The sequence below is a fragment of the Ursus maritimus genome, unplaced genomic scaffold (assembly GCF_017311325.1).
Source record: "Ursus maritimus isolate PB19 unplaced genomic scaffold, ASM1731132v1 scaffold_4, whole genome shotgun sequence".
Classification (NCBI taxonomy): domain Eukaryota; kingdom Metazoa; phylum Chordata; class Mammalia; order Carnivora; family Ursidae; genus Ursus; species Ursus maritimus.
Window position 1 is genome coordinate 37,832,198 of NW_024426552.1, and position 19,224 is coordinate 37,851,421.

Sequence of the window (19,224 nt, forward strand, 5' to 3'; positions counted from 1 at the left end):
TTATCTGCACTCAAGATGCTCCTTAGAAATAGTAAATAAACTCTGATTCAGACTTGTTTTCACCCGTTTTTCTCTCTGCCTTCGATTGCAAAACCAAACTCTTACTACTTCTTTCTCAAGGTTCAGTTCTTCAGCCATTCGCATGATCTCTTGAGAGGAAGGCTTATTCTGTTCTCCAAAGTGTCTCTCCAGGGCATCTTTAGCAGCAATACTGAGGGGAGGGGGTGGAGAAGGGTGAGATTGTGGTGTTTTTAGGATGTTTGGCAGATCAAAATTAAGTAATGTTGAATATCATAAATATCAACATTAAAATATTTTTTAAAGACTCTGAAAACACTTCCAAAGCTTCAACAAAGCTAAAGGTGCAGTCTCTAGAATATGTAGATGCTTGTCTTAGGGTATCCTGAGCCAAGTCACAGGAGGAAAGAAGTAAGGTATTCTGGGCTTTCTACGTGTATCCCACTCTGTGCCACTAGAGGGCACTAACTTCCTGAAAAGGAAAGGAACACTTGTGCAGGCATTTCTAAATGTCCCTCAGAAATCATGTGTGATTTACAATAGACGAAATGTTTAGTGAACTCATCGACCAAAACAAAACCTGTATTTTAGCATTTCCTCTGTAATTTTCACGCAAATTACCGAAAGATCAACCAACAATCTTTTGGTTTGAAATGCAAGGTATCATGTTGGACTTTAAGAGACTGAAACACTGATGACTAGTTTTGCTATTTTTAATAACATAGATACCAAGTTGCCAGAGTCAGATGTATCTAAAACGACAGCAGAAATGATCCCTCTTTGTAGAAGTGATTTTTTTAATTTCCATTTTATCGAAAACTTGTGGAGCAAGTGTTCTTGAATCAAATAAACTACTTTTCCATCAAATGTTTAGAATTACTAGCTCTCCATTTCTCACTACCAAATTATTAAATTATGCTTTTTCACCAGTCTTGTTTTTTCTGTTGACTCTAGACACCATATACTTACATTATGTTGTACCTATATTACCCTCCCTCTTCTCTCTGTGTATATCGTATGTATCCCTCTCCTCTATACGTTGTAATCTATCTAAAGAATACCTGATAGTTGTTCTTCGCTTCCTTTTCCTTTCATTCACGCCCACTTTTTCATTGTATAAAGCTGTAATGGGGAAAAGGGAAGTAATTACAAAAAACAAAGTAGGTTCAAAAAAAAACCTATCAGACTTGAGTTTCAAATGTTCTTTGTAGAACAATGTGAAATAAAGGTGCTATCCATTTTTGTCTTAAATTTTTGCATTCTACATCATTTTATAGTACAAGACCAAGACACAAATGTTAATGCAGAAATACTAACTTTGCAAAGACAACGGTCTATAAATGATATCCTGACCACACTCTTCTTGGAACACTTGCTTTACATGCTTTCAAACCTTGCTCTTTACCCAGCCTTGACATTAGTATGAGTAGATCATTTTATTACATTAGCAATTGCTTATGTACGTACTCGGAAGGCTGGTGTGTACAGATATGCTCTGGTTACAGTAATATCAGGTTATAAAAACTCATGTACATATACTACCGTATGCACAGAGCCAGAAAATCTGGATGTGTTAAAAAAATCATTTCACCACTTTATGCCTCTGCCACGTTTTCCAGAAAGCTGTCCTTACCACAGCTTCTTTTCTCACTATATTTTACCTTCTCAGTAAATTTACTTCTACACTTGCATGAGCCTTCCTCTTTTCGGGAATATGAAACACACCTATTTTTCATCTGAAAGAGAAAAAACCCAACTAAACCTCAAACCTCTCCGCTTCGCATAAATCCTAGCAACAGAAGCCATCGTTTTTAGGTTAAAACATCCCAGAGCCTGTAACCTCAGTACCTCCCACTTGCTCAGCTTCCTCCAGCCATTTCGATAATATTGCTTTTAGCTTGCATGCATTTTTAAAGCTGAGTTGCAGGTTTTCGAATCGGCAGATAGTGGTTTGACTGAATTCAGAGCCGTGCACAGCAGCGAGGGCTTCCCCAACATTGGTTTGGGTGTATCCTGTGAAAGGGCAGGAGAGACCCGTCAGCTTCAGCTCTTCCAGAAGTGTTCTTTGTGGCCGGGTATCACAGAAATCGTTGTGTCTTGCTTTAACTATTAAATATTGCTTTTAAGCATATGTTCATTGGCAATTTAGAATTACTTAGTAAGTTCAGTGGAGACTTGTCTGGTACTTTAAAAACTACTTGTAGTTAATTTTTTCCAGAAGTAAAAAGAATTCAGACAGGAACCCCCGCCATTCACAGTATTTAGTGAAAATGGATAGATGTGTCATAAACACTTTTTATAAGATACTTACAAATTCTTGCTCTCTATTATTATTAAATATATGATATATGCTCAACAATATAGTATATTAAATATAATGCATAAATTATACGATGATATATTTGTATCTCAACAGTAAGAGTATAAAATTCAACTATATTGTTAAAAGGTACCAAATAAAACTAAGACTTATGCTTACTTCCCCTGAAAACATGTTTATTACAAGACTGTGATCACCTAATATTTTAACTGTATCTCTAAGCACATTTATTATATCATTTGGTAATGTTTCTATCTTCAGGCCAAAGATCCTTACTGGTTGTCTCAAAACATTTTTAGAGTACAAGTCGATATCAACCATCAACATGGAATTTGAAATATTCACAACAATATAAACAGCAAACTGAAAATGGTTGTTATAAAGATGCCTACCGCTGTTTTTATTCCATATAGTAACTGTATATTAATTCAGGGCCTAAAGCTATAAATCTGTATGCATAAAATGGTTACATATGATGCCCATCAATAAATATCATTACAGAATTACCTGTGGTTTGTTCCACAAGTGCAGAGGGTGGAACTATCATTTTCAATCCATTTAAAAGATACACTATTTCATGAATTTAAATCAAGGTTAATTTATAGTTATTTTATCTTAAAAACACTACTGAAAAGAGAGTGTGCAAAGCCTATGGACAGACAGTTCACAGAGAAAGAATTACAAATGACTGTAAAACACATGAAATAATACTTTTCAATCTTCACTCATAAATTTAAAATGAAACCACCGTCGCGCCTGAGTGGCTCGGGCAGGTAAGCATCAGATTCCTGATTTTGGCTCAGGTCATGATCTCAGGGTCGTGAGATTGAGCCCCGTGTGGGGCTCTGTGCTGGTCGTTCAGCCTGCTTAAGATTCTCTGTCTCCCTCTCCCTATGCCTCTCTCCCACCACTTTCTCGCGCGCTCATTCTTCCCCTCTCAAGAAAAACAAAACAAAACAAAAAAACCAAACACACACACAAAAAAAACCCAAAAACACACAAAAAAACTACCATGGGGCCACTTGGACCTATCTGATTTGCGAAGATCCAAAAGATTAAACAATAGTTTTCCTTCAATAATTTAGTTATTCTCTGTGCTGTCAGTCACTGTTCCAAGTGCTGAGGCTATGTCTTTAAGGAAAAATAAAAATTTAAGGAAAAAAAAAAAAAAGAAAAAACTCTTGCTTTCATAAAAATTATATTCTAAGGAGTTTGCCAAGAGACACTCAGGGTGGTGGTAAAATTTGGCACAACCTCTATATAGGCCAGTTTCTCAACATCTATCAGAATTACAAATATACGTGCACTTTAAGAAATTGTGCTTTTAACATGTGTCCTACACATCTATTTACACAGGTACGAAACGGCATTTATGGAGTGAATCATCGTAGGATTGTTTTTTAACAATGTAAGATTGGAGACAACCTAAATTTATCGTCAGTAGGGGACTGGTTAAATAATATATTCACGAAATGGAATTTCATAGACCCATTTAAAAAAAATCTCTGTAAAATTTAATAAGGAAAGCTCTATAAAATAGTTAAATAAAAAATCTGTATGAAGAAATGTATGTATTTGCTTGTATGTGCAAAATATATTTCTGGAAGGGTGCAAAGAAACCAACAACATTGATAAACAGGAAAGAAACATAAAAGATACGTTTCGCTTGCACCCTTTATGCCTTTGAATCATATGAATGGCTCATCTAGAAAAGTTCAAATAAAATAGGGAGTAAAACCAGCACTTCAAAGCTAGGGAAGTTGAAAAAAATATCACTAGTTTAAAAATCTGTGTATTTAGGATATCAAGAATTAACAAGGAAATAAAGGGTTTTCTTGTAGGATTTTCATAATTAGAGTAACTTAAATCCACAGCACAGATAATGAGAAGTATCTTGCACTTCCGAGCAGAGTATAAGAGACTGAACAGTAACATCGTAAGGATTTGCAGACCAAGTTGTATACCCGTTACTCTTAAAAAGTGCATACCTAACTTAATTCTTCTCACTTTAAATTCATTGGCAAACTTCTCAAGTTCTCGGATTTCCGGAGAATCCATGTCTATTGGCTCTTCGACTAATTTACTTTTCCGCCTGAGCTCCTGCTTGAAATCCGTGACTGTGGGGTCCTCCGCCAGGAGAGGCTGGTGCATGGGCGGAAAGCCATGACTCAAGGTATGGTCAGGAAACTTATAAAGACAAGGGGTTAAGCTACCTGTGAAGAAACAGAGAAAGAAAAGAAAAGGGCCATTTGTAATTATCCCCCATTTCTATACAAGCAAAAGTTTTGCCACTTAGAACCCATTATTCCCCTGCAGCCGTCACAATTCTCAAAGGTTAACTGACATTCAGCCGTCTGAAATAGAAGTCAGAGTAGCTTAGTAAAAAGGTGATTATTTCCTTTCCACCTTCCTCAGGGCAGTGAAAACAAAAATAATGCCAAAGGAAAAATAATTAAAATAGAAATAAGCAAATTCTCTCAGAGGTATGTTTTCATTATTTCATTTTTCTCTTAAAAGATATCTGGTTCCTGCGAATCTGAGGTTCCACTGAAACCAGGATGTATATTTTGATCTCTGTTTTCTTAATTCATTACACAAAAAATCAGTGATGTTTATTGGAATCAAGGCATATAGTTAAGTGCTATGCTGGGAAGTTTTCTTAGGATTCGAAAACTGATTTTACAATATTAAGAAGCTCCACTGTTTTATCAGATAATGCTTAATTTCAAGGGGGAAATCGTCATGTCTTTTTAAAAGTTTAACAAAGGCAGGTAAAAAGAAAATTATGAGAACATAAAATACATTAATATGGTTAAATAGATTCAAGGAGTGAATAGACAAAAGGTAATTTTTAAAGTTCTATTTAAAAAGTCAGCATCAAGATTTCTTGAAAAGTATACAATATAGTGGAATCATTTCTTGATTATTATTTAAGAAGAAAAATAAGTGGTGGGAAGGGTGCAATTCTAGATATGATGGGCATTCATCCACAGACAATGAAGCGTTAGATCAATTGGGTTAAATGATAAATCACCAAAAAGAACCCACTAAAAGATCTATTTTTAAAAAAATTGTCTCCTGATTTCATTCTTTACTTGGAAAGAAGAGTTTCTCAATGGGTGACAGGATAGCATAAGCCAAATTTCCAGACATTTTATTTCTGTTTTTCTTAACACATCACATTTTTATTGGTAGAGATTTCACTTCGATTTACATTAAATGACATTTGTATAATGAAGACATTTTGATATAAATTAAATATTTGGTAATTAGTCATTTTTCTTATGATTATAAATAAATATTTAAACTAAAAATAAATTGCTATAGAATATATGCAATAATCAATCTTGAGAACACTGGAAAAATATATCAAGTTTATGTTACCTATTATTTCTCTCTATATACATTCACAAACCAAAGACATGAGTAATGTAGATTTCCAGAATATATAAATCTTACATTAACATATCAATATGTAATGACCAAAGAATAGTGTAAGTCAGCAAATTGTTGGCTTGTATTATTTATATGACAATATGTAATTATAAAGTGTACCCCCAATAGACTATCTTTTTATCTTGAAGCAAAGTAAATATACAAGTGAGGGGTTAAACAAAATAGCATAAAATAAATTTAGCTGCTGTGAAAAATATTTGAAAGAAAGTATTCTTGTCTAAAAAAATCTATGCTTTTATAAACCAAATTATTGTCTTACTTTTTAAAGTCCGTTAATCATCCATTTTATGCTTTAGTGGGTAGTATATTGATCAGACCAGATAACATTTTTAAAAGCAGTTTTGTCAATTTTTAATTTAGTACATAGTTCCATTTTTGAAAATGGTTGTTAATTTGGGGGTTTATTTTTAGCTTTCTATTAGTTTTGGATTTCTGCTAGTTGAAGTAAAAGGAAAGACTAACGTACATTAAAAGAATACTGATCACATTTATTTTAGCATTTACTTGGTATTTATCTCAAGACTTTGTTTTCACTTAGGCTTTCAGAGTTAGATGTTAGATATATGAAAAATCTTCTTTCATCATTCAAAAATACCACATGTCACTCAAGACACTTAATGATGAAATACTCTGAAAAAGAGTAAAAGCAGTGAGCAAAAATTAGGTTGCTGGGTTTTTTCTCTTTCTTACTATATTATTTTTTTTTAATTGAAGTATAATTGACACACAATTTACATTAGTTTCAGGGGTCCAGTCCAGTGATTGAACAACCCGATATGTTACGCTCCGCGTGCTGTCAGTATGGGTACCATCCATCACAGATGATGCCATTACAGCATCATTGACTATGGTCCCTGGGCTGTACCTGTCATCCCTGTGACTCACCCCGTGACTGGAAGCCTGTATCTCCCACTCCCCTTCACCCATTTTGCCCATTTCTCTACCCACTTTCCTCTGGCACCATCACTTTTTTCTTTATATTTATGGGTCTCTTTCTACTTTGTTTGTTCATTTGTTTTGTTTTTTAGATCTCACATATAAATGAACTCATATGGTATTTACCTTTCCCTGACTTATTTCACTTAGCATAATACCCTCTAGATCCACCCATGTTTTCACAAATAGCCATCTCTCTCTCTCTTTTTTTTCTGTTTGTTTTAGAGAGGGGGAGGAGGGGCAAAGGGGGAGGGAGAAAGAGAATCTTAAGCAGGCTGCATGCCCAGCATGGAGCCAGACGTGGGGCTTGAACTCAACCCTGAGATCATGAACTGAGCTGAAATCAAGAGTTGGATGCTTAACCAAGTGAGCCACTCAGGCGCCCCCATCTCATTCTTTATTTAAGGCTGAGTAATATCTCCCTGTGTACATATGTGCAGACTGCTGTTCGATTTTGCACATGTAATGTATTTTAAGGTACTTTAGATAACTCGTTTAACCTATGTCAAATTATTTTTATTTTCCATAAGTAATTTGTTATGTATCTTTTATAGGATAAGCCATAAGTTCTGAATCTGTTAGCAGTCTTGGTCATTATTTTCAATTTTTCTTGCTGACCACAGTCACACACCACTACAAATCTTCCATGTGCTGCTTTGTGCTGTGTTCATTTCACATTTGCCATCTTCCTAGCCTTATGTAAGTGAGCTAGAAAGACTATTTTTTTGTTCACAATTTAAAATTTAGAAAATTTAAGTAAAAGGCAATAACCTCCCTTGGCTGCCGTAATGAATCAACTATACAGTGAAAACCAGAACCGAAGTCCAATGAACACTGCAATAAACCACATCAAACAAACACCTCGTTCATTTTTCCGGCAGTCTGTCCTCAGGTAAACCTGATGACTTTCCTTTAAAGACATCTGCAGTTTAAACACATTTGGCTACATCAAACAGATGCTTTCAGACAAAGATATAATCATTACAATCTTAGAAGATAGTCACCCCTATTTCTGGAAAATTATAAAGGTAGCTTATATGTTATAAATACTCCGGGGGAAAAAATCAACATTTAAAGAATAAATCTGAACACGAGTCCATGAAAAGAGCACAGGAAATACCATGTTCAGAGCAAAGAGGAAAACACGATGTGTGATACGTTTGTGCTTTTCATTCCGTGAATACACGCACAGTTATCCACACAGACGCGGTTTTCCTGGCGCTAACCTTAAACAGAAATTCACGAGGACAGTCACAGGCAAGCCAAACGAACGGCAGTATCTGTGATCCTGTATCTGGGGGAAAGTGCAGAGTGACTGGTATGGTTTCTATGGCAAGATATTTTTAAAATCTTTCTAAAGCATGGATTATTGAACAAGAAAAAAAATAGGAAGAAGATAAAAGAAGCAGGGAGTCCTGCACAGCCAAGGTCTCATAAACAATTTCCAAAACATTGATAAAGCAAAATTGCCTGCGAGCCTAGAGCAGCGCACAGCTAAAGAGCCTGGAAGTGTGCACGGTATTTATAGCCCAAAGTATATCCTCACCCTGTAGATTAATCCAGCAAAGCCCTTCTAAATTGCTGTGTATATAGTTCCGTGCGGCGGAAGTGGGAGAAGGGGTACATCTTCTAAAGCAGGCAATGGGGAGGTAGAGGCATGGTAGGGGGCAAATTGCTCTTCTGGAGCACGTGGTCCTGCCGATGCTAAGTGACAACATCTCTGAGGTTACAGGCGTGAAGCCGTCAAAGAACACACAGGGAAAGCAGAGGGATACGGTAAAATATGCCGTGTTGCCGGAGACATGCAAAGAAATGTGTATCTGAATATTTCCATTTATTTCTTTTTCATCACACAAGACAATGCAAAGCATAAATGTGAATTGTGATCTTTTTTCTTTTGTGCCTTGGTAAATCCTATCCATATACAACAGGGATCCTCCGCCTGGTGGTGTCATTTATCTGGGACACGGCCACGCACCTATGTTTGCACGTCGCCTCTGGCTGCTTTCCTGCTCTAGTGATGAAACTGAGTAGTTGAGAGACTAAGAAAACTTAGGGAAAATACCTCATGTTACTGCTACTGAACTGCCTTTTCTGATTCGGAGGTAAAAAATCTTCAGAATTACTACTTCCCTCAGAGTCAACACAACCAGAACAAGTTAGGGAGAAAGAAAATGGAAGAGGAGGAGGAGAAAAAAGGAGGAAGAAGAAGAAAGAAGAAAAAGGAGGGAGGGAGGGAGGAGGTGAAAGAAGGATGAAGAGGAGCACAGGAATGAAGAGAAAAAGAAGGAGAAGAAGAAAGAAAATAATTTAAGAATAAGAGATGGGCTCCAAAGCTGACTATATCTCCATGTCAACCATCAAACTGATTTCTGTTGCTTTGTGCATAGGAACAGTGGAGAGGGTGCTTTCAGTCGTAATGATCTTTTCTCTTATTAACCACTTCCCATTAAAAAATAAAACAACAAAAAATGGGCATCCATCTTCGTGGTTAATTCCCAAACCTCTGCTATTTTGCTTTTCTCTTAAAATTAATTTTTAAACGAGGACTCCCACACGGCACCTTGGTTTGGCCATTATATGCTCTGAGCTGGCTGGGTCACTGTCATCCCTGCGTGGCTGAGACACTGTTTCCAGAGGAGGGCGGACAGGGTGGACAGCCCGCTGAGAATCCTCGCCAGCTTCACCCAGCTTTGGAAACCAGGGAACAGAAACAATTCCGGACACCCAAGAATTAGTTTGGGGGCTTTTGCTGTTGTTGTTCTTTTATGTTGTGTTTATCTAGAAGAGATTTTGAAGAGCACCTTTAATTCACTGTAGGCTGTTGAATTCCCTAAATTCTCAGGAGTGAAGGCACAGAAGGCATTTAGTTGCAAATGTATCTAAAGAGAAGATCATAGGAAAACGGGTCGAGTTGGTACAAATCTGCCACAATTCAGCTTCAACAGAGTGGTGGCACTCACCACAGCTCACATACGAAGAGACTGAAACCACTGACAACAACGTGGATGGAACTAGAGGGTATTATGCTGAGCGAATTAACTCAATCAGAGAAAGACAATTATCATATGATCTCACTGATATGTGGAATTTCAGAAACAATACTGAGGATCATAGGGGAAGAGAGGAAAAAATGAAACAAGACAAAACCAGAGAGGGAGACAAACCATAAGAGACTCTTAATCTCTGGAAACAAACAGAGGTTGCTGGAGGGGAGGGGTGTGGGGGGATGGGGTGGCTGGCTGATGGACACTGGGGAGGGTATGTGCTCTGGTGAGCGCTGTGTATTGTGTAAGACTGATGAGCCACAGACCTGTACCCCTGCAACAAATAATACGGTATATGTTAATAATAAAGTAAAATAAAAATTAAAAATAAAAAGAAAGTGAAGCACATAAAAAAAAAAAAAAAGAGCGAGACCAAAACTCAGAGAGGTTAAGTGACTTGAACAATGTTTGTAATTAGTTCATGGTGCAGCTAATTCATTGCTCCCAATTAGTCATTCTTTTTGCTGTGCCCACACCTGGACGATAAGGCACAGAGGATTCATCTGATAATTGCAAAGTCCTCTCTATCAACCTTAACAAAACGTTAGCTACAGCTCTTCCCTTCCACTGGGTTATTCATTTAATGAAATGCTCAAACTAAACGTAAGCATCAGAGTATGGGTTATAAGATTACCACATTAAAATAAAGCAATTTCATATGCTTTGAAATGTAGGTCTTTCTCCAGCTTTCCTTTCATATGGCACGTGAGGCAATGCACCTGTCTTTGTTGTAGATGAGAAGATGCTTCTGTGAGTTGTGTGAGATATGTGATTCTCTGTGACTGCCCTGGGACTTCTCAGAAAATTCTAATGACATTAACCAGGTTTCTCTCGTGTATTTTATACCTTTGCTCTCTTACATTTGAATTCCTGTGTTTTACAACTCAATTTGTGTAGCTTCTCTGGGGATAAAGGCAGGAGAGTTCGGATTCTCCGAGGTTTAATCTGCTATGATGCAAATACTCACACTAAACATGTCAAAATAGTGACATTCCAACAAATAATAAAGCAGACCACTCTCAAAACATATTCAGATATAATCTCTACACTTGCCATAGTGAATTTTTCTTTCAGTGACAACATATATTTACTTTTAAGACTATGGTGATACATTCAAATCTTAGGATAACCATTTTTGCTCCTCATGGTACTAACCCAGGCTTTGGATCCGTTTAAAGGGCCCTTCTGGGGGCCTCTCCTTTTCAACTGCAGTGGGGAAGAGGGTTTGCTGAGTGCCTGCTGAGGGGACTTACCAGCACAGGCTGGGCTGCCTGTGGACTCTCATTGTGAACCTGGGCCCGGAAACTGGAAACATGTTAGAATTCTCAGGCCAGCTGCAAATTCACTAGGCCAGTAGCCGGTGGCCTTGATCTGGTGGGGAGGGAGGTAGTAGCAAAAACCATCTTAAAGTATTTGGGGGGCGCCTGGGTGGCTCAGTCGGTTAAGTGTTCACATTTTGGCTCAGGTCATGCCTCAGGATTGAGATAGAGCCCCACGTCAGGCTCAGCACTGGGCATGCAGCCTTCTTAAGAGTCTCTCTCCCTCTCCTTTTGCCCCTCTTAACCCTCCCCCCCCCCAAAGTATTTGGTCTGTGGCTGATGTTATCTTCGTGCTAACCGCAATCGTTGCTGCCTGTCGCTGGGTTTAGAAGGCACCTAAAGTTGGACCTGGGTTTGTGGGAATCACTCTGACTCCCCTCCAAGAGACAGCAGCAAATGGCCACGTGCTTGTCATTTCCTGTCTTCATAATCAAAATGTGGTGTGGACCACACGAAGCATTCTGCCTGCACCTCTAGTGGCTAAATGCACATTTTACTATTTTTATAATGAAAGGAGTTTATCATCAACAAAGGCTGTTCTCATTAACCATGAATACTGATTATGTATTAAATATATGAATCATAAATGACCAGTTTTCAAAGGGAAAAATATGGTTGTCTCTATTTCATAATTATTAAAAAAAAAGAGAATCTAGGATTTACAGGTAATCACTAAGAACATCAGTCTTCATTTTACTAGTTTATTCAGAATGCTGCTCGGTAGGATGTGAGTGAAGCTAATTTGTTCTGGAATATTTTATTTTAAAGTTTTAGTGTTTTATTTAGTCTCAAACTGAAAAAAATATGGAGAAATTAAATGTTGGTGAACTAATTTTTTTGTTCAATTTTATTTCAAATTAAGAGTCCTAAATCCATGGGTTTTTTTTTCCGTCACTTATTCTAGATGATAACAAAACACATCAGTGAGAAAAGATTTCCCTAATATAGGATCCCTTATTCGAAAGCTTCTCCCTCTCTCTCACGTGCACACACACTCTTGTTTTCTCACACCGAGCCCCAGGAGTTTACTGTCACCCATCAGATTCTCTCCCTGCTGCAGTAATGAATAGAAAAGATCAAAGAATAGCTAAAAAAACGTGGGTAGAAAACTGTGTACTCTATGAAACCATCAAAATCTTTTTTCTGGCCATATCCTAAAATTAAGTCGTTAAGTTTTGTTCTGAATGGATTAGGTCAGATTTTCCTCTTCCTTAAGGCACGTGTTATCACGGCTTTCCTACAAGCATCAATAAATAATTAACCTCGATTTAGTGGTGCTTTATTTATCCAGCGGAGAAACATAAGTTACTTCAACTCTTCAATCTCATTGAAGACTAACAACTGTGAGCTGCCACAACTTCAGATGACTATCTCTAAAGCCACTGCAATTGACTCTTAGCTTTCAATGTCTTATTTATCTTTATGGACGAAACGTCCAGAGGACATAGTGCAGGGAGGGACATGTTTTGTACACCTGTGCTGTCTGCTTGGGTAGCCGCATGAGGTTCGTGAGCACTTGAAATGGGGCTGGTGCAACTGAGGGACTCTATCTCAAATTTGACCTTATTTTAGCTAATTTACGTTTAAATTTAAATAATTTAGGGGAAGGAAGGGAAAACTGAAGGGGAAGAGATCAGAGAGGGAGGCAAACCATATGAGACTCTTGACACCAGGAAACAAACTGAGGGTTGCTGGAGGGGGGGTGGGTGGAGAGATGGGGTAACTGGGTGGTGGGCATTATGGAGGGCACATGCTGTGATGAGCACTGGGTGTTATTCGCAACTAATGAATCATTGATTATATCAGAAACTAGCGATGTACTATACGTTGGCTAACTGAATTTAAATTAAAAAAATTTAAATAACCATATGAGGTTAGTCACTACCATATTATTACGGGATCGAGCCCACTGATGACATCAAGTGACGATCAGCAGTTTGGTAGTAGTCAATCAGAGTAAAAACCATACAAAGCAAACAAAAGAATGAAGCACAGACGTTCAGGGTTATGGAGAACAGGGGCGATAAGGCTTAACCACTATGGTCACTGAAGGGATCCCATGTCAGGGAACATTTTGATAAGTAGTGGTTTACCAGCAATTTCCAAGGTTAAGAGTTGAGAATTTCATGATATGCTCTGCTCAAAATTCCCTCAGACCCAAGAAATCCATCTAGGTGTCCCCAAACTCAATCTCATATACACAGACAGTTTTTCTTACCTGCCATCACTCCATAGGTCGATGGCTGGTTTCCATAATGACAGGAAGGAACAGAGTAATGAAGTCCCGTTGCTGTGTTTCCCAACGTTGGCACCGAGAAATATGCACGCAAACATTTAGGAGTTTGGATCAAAGACAAAATAGACGGGACTGGTAAGAAAATGTATGAGGATTCAAGACACATTCATTTCATTGCAAAAATACACATTTATGTGATTCTTAAAGTTATATGGCAGTAATTTGTTTTCACTTGGGGGAAATTCTCTGATGAATAGGTTAAAAGCAGAAATCAAAGTTTGTCTCAAGTAATCAGATCATAAATCATCAGTGTGGATGATAGCATTCATTAACTATGTTGTGCTCTGTGAAGGGGTGACTGACCAGTTCACGTTGCTCAACCGGGAGTTGCAGAATCCTTTAGGTTCCATCCCATATAGATATTACAATAAACTGACTAGAGGAATAATCTCTTTAAAATCTCGTGTAATATGGTATTAAATAGCGGTCTTTCTCCGGAAGAATGAATACAGAAATCCACTCTTGAACAATCTTTACTTCTGCTTATTCTCCTAACAAATTTATTCCATCAAAGAGAAAATGGCCAACCAACTAGCCTCTAATTGGATACAAACCCCAGTAAATTCAGAGGTTTATGAAAAATCTGTGACAATGTATGATGCATTTATGCTGATGTTGAAACCAAAAGGTGGTAGGTTTTCTGCATGCAATCAGTTCAACAATTCCAATAATAAAGCTGGTCAAAAAAAACTGATTGCTGAATGACTTGAGATCCATAATGGTTGAACCCAGTATATAAACATAACCATTCATAAATAGTTACTTGCCTTATGGAATCAATGTATATTATGAAAGTAAATTTAAATTCCTTAATTTTTAGTAAACTTTAAACATGAATCACCAAGTTGACTAGAGTTTGGGTATTGACAATAAAACCACTGTTTCTTTATGTATTTTATTTTCTAATTTTTCCTTCATATCCTGAATATAATGGTGGGTTTTCATGAATATATGATCATAAATCCTTGAATAAATATGATATATTATAAAGTATAGAATTAGAATCCTTTGAAAATATTGAGATACAATCCAGTGATTAAAGACATGAGGTCACTTCAGAAAGCAAAACATCTTCTCTTACTATTGATAAATCTTCAATATTTTAAAATACCTGCACAAATTTTCATTTTATAATTAACATGTAGAAAGAACTGAAGTCATTTTACATTATAATGGTTACACGTAAAAATCTTACTCTGCAATCTAAAATTAAATAAACAAGAAATCCATGTAATATCCAAGTGTTCTTCTCATTATAAGCAATATTTCTAGTTTCTTACCTAGTAATTTATAATTTGCTGGAAAAATTATAAAATCAATGCTATTATCATATATTTAAATATTATTTAAGTTTCTATTTAGATTATTTAAAATATATAATTAGTTATGTGATAATTGTTTAAATTTATTTCTAGTACATATTTTTGGTTAAAATACTTTATATTTTCTAAAAAATGTGTTTGGAAACTCCCATTATTGTCTTTTTATTTAAATTGTGAGAATCTTTGGTAGATGAAAAAACAAAACAAAACAAAAAACCCCTTTATATTAATGATTTCACCAAAAATCCAAATATTCACTCTCTAGATTTTAAAAATTCAGCTGCATATTAATCCAAACTTACATATGAAAGAAACTGAAGACTTTGTCCATTTATAAAGCTACTTTAAAAACTTTGTTACCGCATGAAGGACGCATTAGCAACACATACCTATTTGATACATTTGAGACCATATATTCAAATTTTCAAGCTTAATTTTTATGTTAGAAAGTTCCATAAGAAAATATTAAAACTTGGTTAGAGAAATTGAAGCCTATCCAGAATTCAGTTTTAAGCTATTTTAACACAGTTTGTGGGCTCTGAATGCTACATATTGCTTCTAGCTTTGATTTTTGAGTTTTGAATTATGCTAAAAATATTTGTTAAAACCACTTAATTATATTCTTCTTTGAAATCCATTGTTGTTGGTATTGGGAATCATTCAAGGTATATGGCTACTACAAAGTATATGGCTGTTTTTAGACACAGTAAAACCAGATAAATCTTTAAGATAAAGAAGTAACACCTTTCAACACTATTTAGACTGTTTCTTTAGTTTTGTTCCTGACCCATAAATGTTTACATAAACATGTTTTTTTTTTTTTTTTGGATTAAAAACACCCAGACTCGCTGTTTACTTTTGTAGAAAATAGATCTTCCTTATAATAAAACCAACAATTGAAATTACTACACTTAATAGTATTCTTTAAAAATGTCTTAGGTAGTTTGGCTTTTTAAAACATTCTTCCGATTTAACTTAAAACCAATTAAAATGAAGGTGAAATAGAAGAACCAAGAAGCTCTAAACTACCAAGATTCAAAGCATCCATCCTGCAACGCTTCGGCCCGGCCACAGGCAGACCGGTGCGGGAGTCCGTACCTGTGGACATCACGTTGGTGGCGTGGTTGGAGACTGGGAGGCACTCGGCTGCGCTGTGATGCATGATCAGAGGCAGAGTCGCAGAAGCCTCAGAATTGAGAGGTATAAAGGTATCAGCCGAAGTAAAAGGTTGGCAACTCATTCCCACAAGACAGTAGAAAACTGAGGAGAACTGCTGCTCCCCAAATCAGAGTTTTATTCTATTACTGTTTCCAAGGGCCGTTTCAAATCTCACTACCTGCATATATACATCAGGAAGGTCCCGGAGCGGCGGGAGGGCGCGTGCTTGGTACTTATACTGCAGGGAAATCCCTTTATACATGTTAATCGTCTTTTCCCAGGGGTATTGCTTTATCAATCTGAACCTTCTTCCTTCTCAGCCAAACATAATCCATGCCCAAGAGGGAACCTGGTTCTGGGGTATAGATGGAGGGAAAGGGAGAAACCTGAAACTTGTTTGAGAACTTTTGTGATTCAGACATTTTAGAAAGGATTCAAGAACTTCAGAAGTCAGTGTCCCTCCAAGAAATAATCCTAAAATGAATTGAAAAATTCTAGCTGTCTTTGTGTTACTAACACAATAACAAATTTTTACATAGGAGATTCTTTTTGATAACTTCTCGTTCAATCTGCAAAATAACATAAAACAGACTACACAATTTTTAAGAAACTATAAATACTGATGTTTACGTTGAAAGATGCATAGAAGACTAAATATGGAGAATGAATATATTGCCAACTACTGATTCAGACTCAACAATGCAATTGTGGAAAATTATGTAAATTTGTTATGTATTATAAATAGAAAATAGAAAAATATTGAATGAAATTTTAGTACTGTGTAGAGAAGATAAACATGAGTGATATAGTACCTTTCCCTTGATTTCAATTTACTCATTAAGAATGAACATTTAGTTCACATTCATTCACACTAGAAGCTGACACTATTCTAGGCACTTTCTATATAGTTCACCTCATGCAAAGCTCACATCTGTGTGAGTTCTTTACCATACTGTCCTCAACTATGCTTGACTCCTCCAGAGCCTACAGTCACCACGGTAGCACTGGGTGCAAACCTTCCACACAGAAAATACTGACATCACAGAAGCATGAAAAAAAATATATATATATATAAAATATATATATATATATATAAAATATATATATATATATATATATATATATATATATATATATATATATATATATATATATATATATATATATATAAAATATATATATATATAATACACACACACACACGAAGAACAGTTCATTCAAAGATAAATATTTTAGCATCAGTTCAAAGATAAATATTTTAGCATCATGTACAATGATCATGATTTCTACAAATAAATGAGTGAATGCAATACTACTTTAGAATGTCTGCTGGGGATAATATAACAGACAGAAGTAAACTGAGAGGCATAGAGATTACTGACATAAGCAAGGGCCATGCTTCACTCGCTTCTTTGAAATTTTGTATTATGGAATGTTTCCAGATAACCTGGAATTGGTTGTTTTGTGCTAAACCTAACATTTATATTGATAATAATACTTTTCAAAAAAAACTTGCAACTTGAGGATTTTGTTAGTAACCATTGCTATTTTGTAGGAAAATATAGGGTTATGCAAATCATTAGATATTGCCTGAAAAATACTTACTGTGAAAGTGACATATTTCTTCCTTTTGAATTCTGTAGCTTTGAAGTTCTGTTCCCTAAACGAGAGAAGGTTAGAGGTAACCAAAAGTATGTATTTCACACTTGCAGAATTTTATATAATTTTCAGACCACACAAGCAAAAAAAAAAAAAAGTTTTTCAATGTATTTATAAAGAGAATTTCCTAAGAAAATTAAATAAAAATAAGTTTATTGGGCATTAAATATTTAAAAACATAAGCTAAATGATAGAGTCTTTGCAATATGCTGATAAAGTATATCAACCCAGTGGTAGATACTGAGGGGCACTGTACAACCTCGCTGGACAAAACAAAACATTTTCCCAGCAGTCTGTCATACTATCTAAAGTTCTACAGTTGAATCTTAGACATCATTTAATAACAGTTTTAAAATTTTTAACTGTTTGGGCTGTGAAAAGCAAACAGAATGCTCCAGTTAAAAATGTGCAAAGCCAGAAAACAGACATTTCCACTACAGGCTTCTCACTTAGTACTACCAACTGTTAATTTATCAGTTTTTAAAATCAGTTACGGAAACCATTATAATTTTGCATAATACCAAGTTGTATGGACCTATTACAATTTGACCATTTCTTTATTGTTGGGTGTTTGTATCACCTTCTGCTTTTCGCTTGTATAAATAACAGCGCAATGAATGTTTTTATCCAAATTTTTTTTATGCAGTGAATTTTCACAGTATAATCTGTCTTTTACAATATAATCTAAAAATCCTCCCAGAGGATAGATTCTTAAAAGTGGGATTATTGAGTTTGTCTTATAAGATTTTTAAAGTACATTCCAAAATTGCTTTTTCAAAAAATACTTTTTTTAAAGAGTAGTTTTATGTTCACAGCAAAACTGAGCAGAAAGTACTGAGAGTTCCCATCTACCCCTTGCCCTGGAACATGCACAGTTCTCCCCACTGTCAAAATCACCCACCAGACTCCTACATTTGTTACAATTGATGAATCTACATTGACACAGAATTATCACCCGAAGTCAGTTTATATTAAGTTCCCTCTTGTAATATATTCTATGGGTTTTGAAAAATGTATAACAACTTGAATCTACCAATATATTAACAGAAAAGTACAGAAAAGTTTCACTGTCCTACAAATCTCCTGTGCTTTGCCTGTTCATCCCTCCCTTCTAACCCCTGGTATCACTTACCATTTTTTAAAAAAAATATTTATTTATTTGAGAGAGAGACTGAGGGCACATGAATGGGGGAAGGGTTAGAGGGAGATAAGTCCTCAAGCAGACTCCCTGTTGAGTGCTCCATCCCAGGACCCCAAGATCATGACCTGAGCCTCTGGTACCACTTACCTTTTCATTGTCTACACAGTTTTGCCTTTTCCAGAATGTCAATTTCATAGTACGTCACCTTTTCAGATTGGCATCTTTTGCTTCAGCAATATGCATTTAAGATTCCTCTGGGTCTTTCAACACCTTGATAGCTCATGTCTTTTTAGTGCTGAGTAAGAGTCCATTGTCTGGGTGCACCACAGTTGATTTATACATTCACTTTCTGAAGGACATCCTGCTGCTTCCAAGTCTTGTCATTTACGAATAAGGATGCTAAAAACATTTGTGTGCAGATTTTTGTGTAGACATAAGTTCTCAGTCCCTTTGGGTAAATACCAAGGAATGTGACTGTTAGATTGCATGATAGGTGTATGTTTAGTTTCATAACAAACTACCAGTTTTCCAAAGTGGCTGTACCATTTTGTA

At 36.1% G+C, this 19,224-nt stretch overlaps 1 protein-coding gene across 1 annotated transcript; it reads right to left on the minus strand.

Annotated features, from left to right (window-relative positions):
- POU1F1 (POU class 1 homeobox 1) lies at positions 1-16,271 on the minus strand. Its single transcript, XM_008704606.2, has 6 exons — positions 15,813-16,271; positions 13,315-13,464; positions 4,327-4,551; positions 1,867-2,031; positions 1,080-1,140; positions 1-211 (listed from the first exon to the last, which is right to left on the minus strand). The coding sequence occupies exons 1-6, from the start codon at positions 15,952-15,954 to the stop codon at positions 1-3; spliced, it is 954 nt and encodes a 317-aa protein (XP_008702828.1). The 5' UTR covers positions 15,955-16,271.
- Between the last annotated feature and the right edge of the window lie 2,953 nt (positions 16,272-19,224).

Bases quoted from the DNA above. Each gene is read 5' to 3' on its own strand.
- POU1F1 (XM_008704606.2), bottom strand. From the start codon at position 15,954: ATGAGTTGCCAACCTTTTACTTCGGCTGATACCTTTATACCTCTCAAT. The intron at 13,465-15,812 runs GTACGGACTCCC...TTTTCTTACCAG, and splicing joins CACCAACGTGATGTCCACAG to TCCCGTCTATTTTGTCTTTG. The intron at 2,032-4,326 runs GTATGCACTTTT...GCCCTTTCACAG, and splicing joins AGTGAGAAGAATTAAGTTAG to GATACACCCAAACCAATGTT.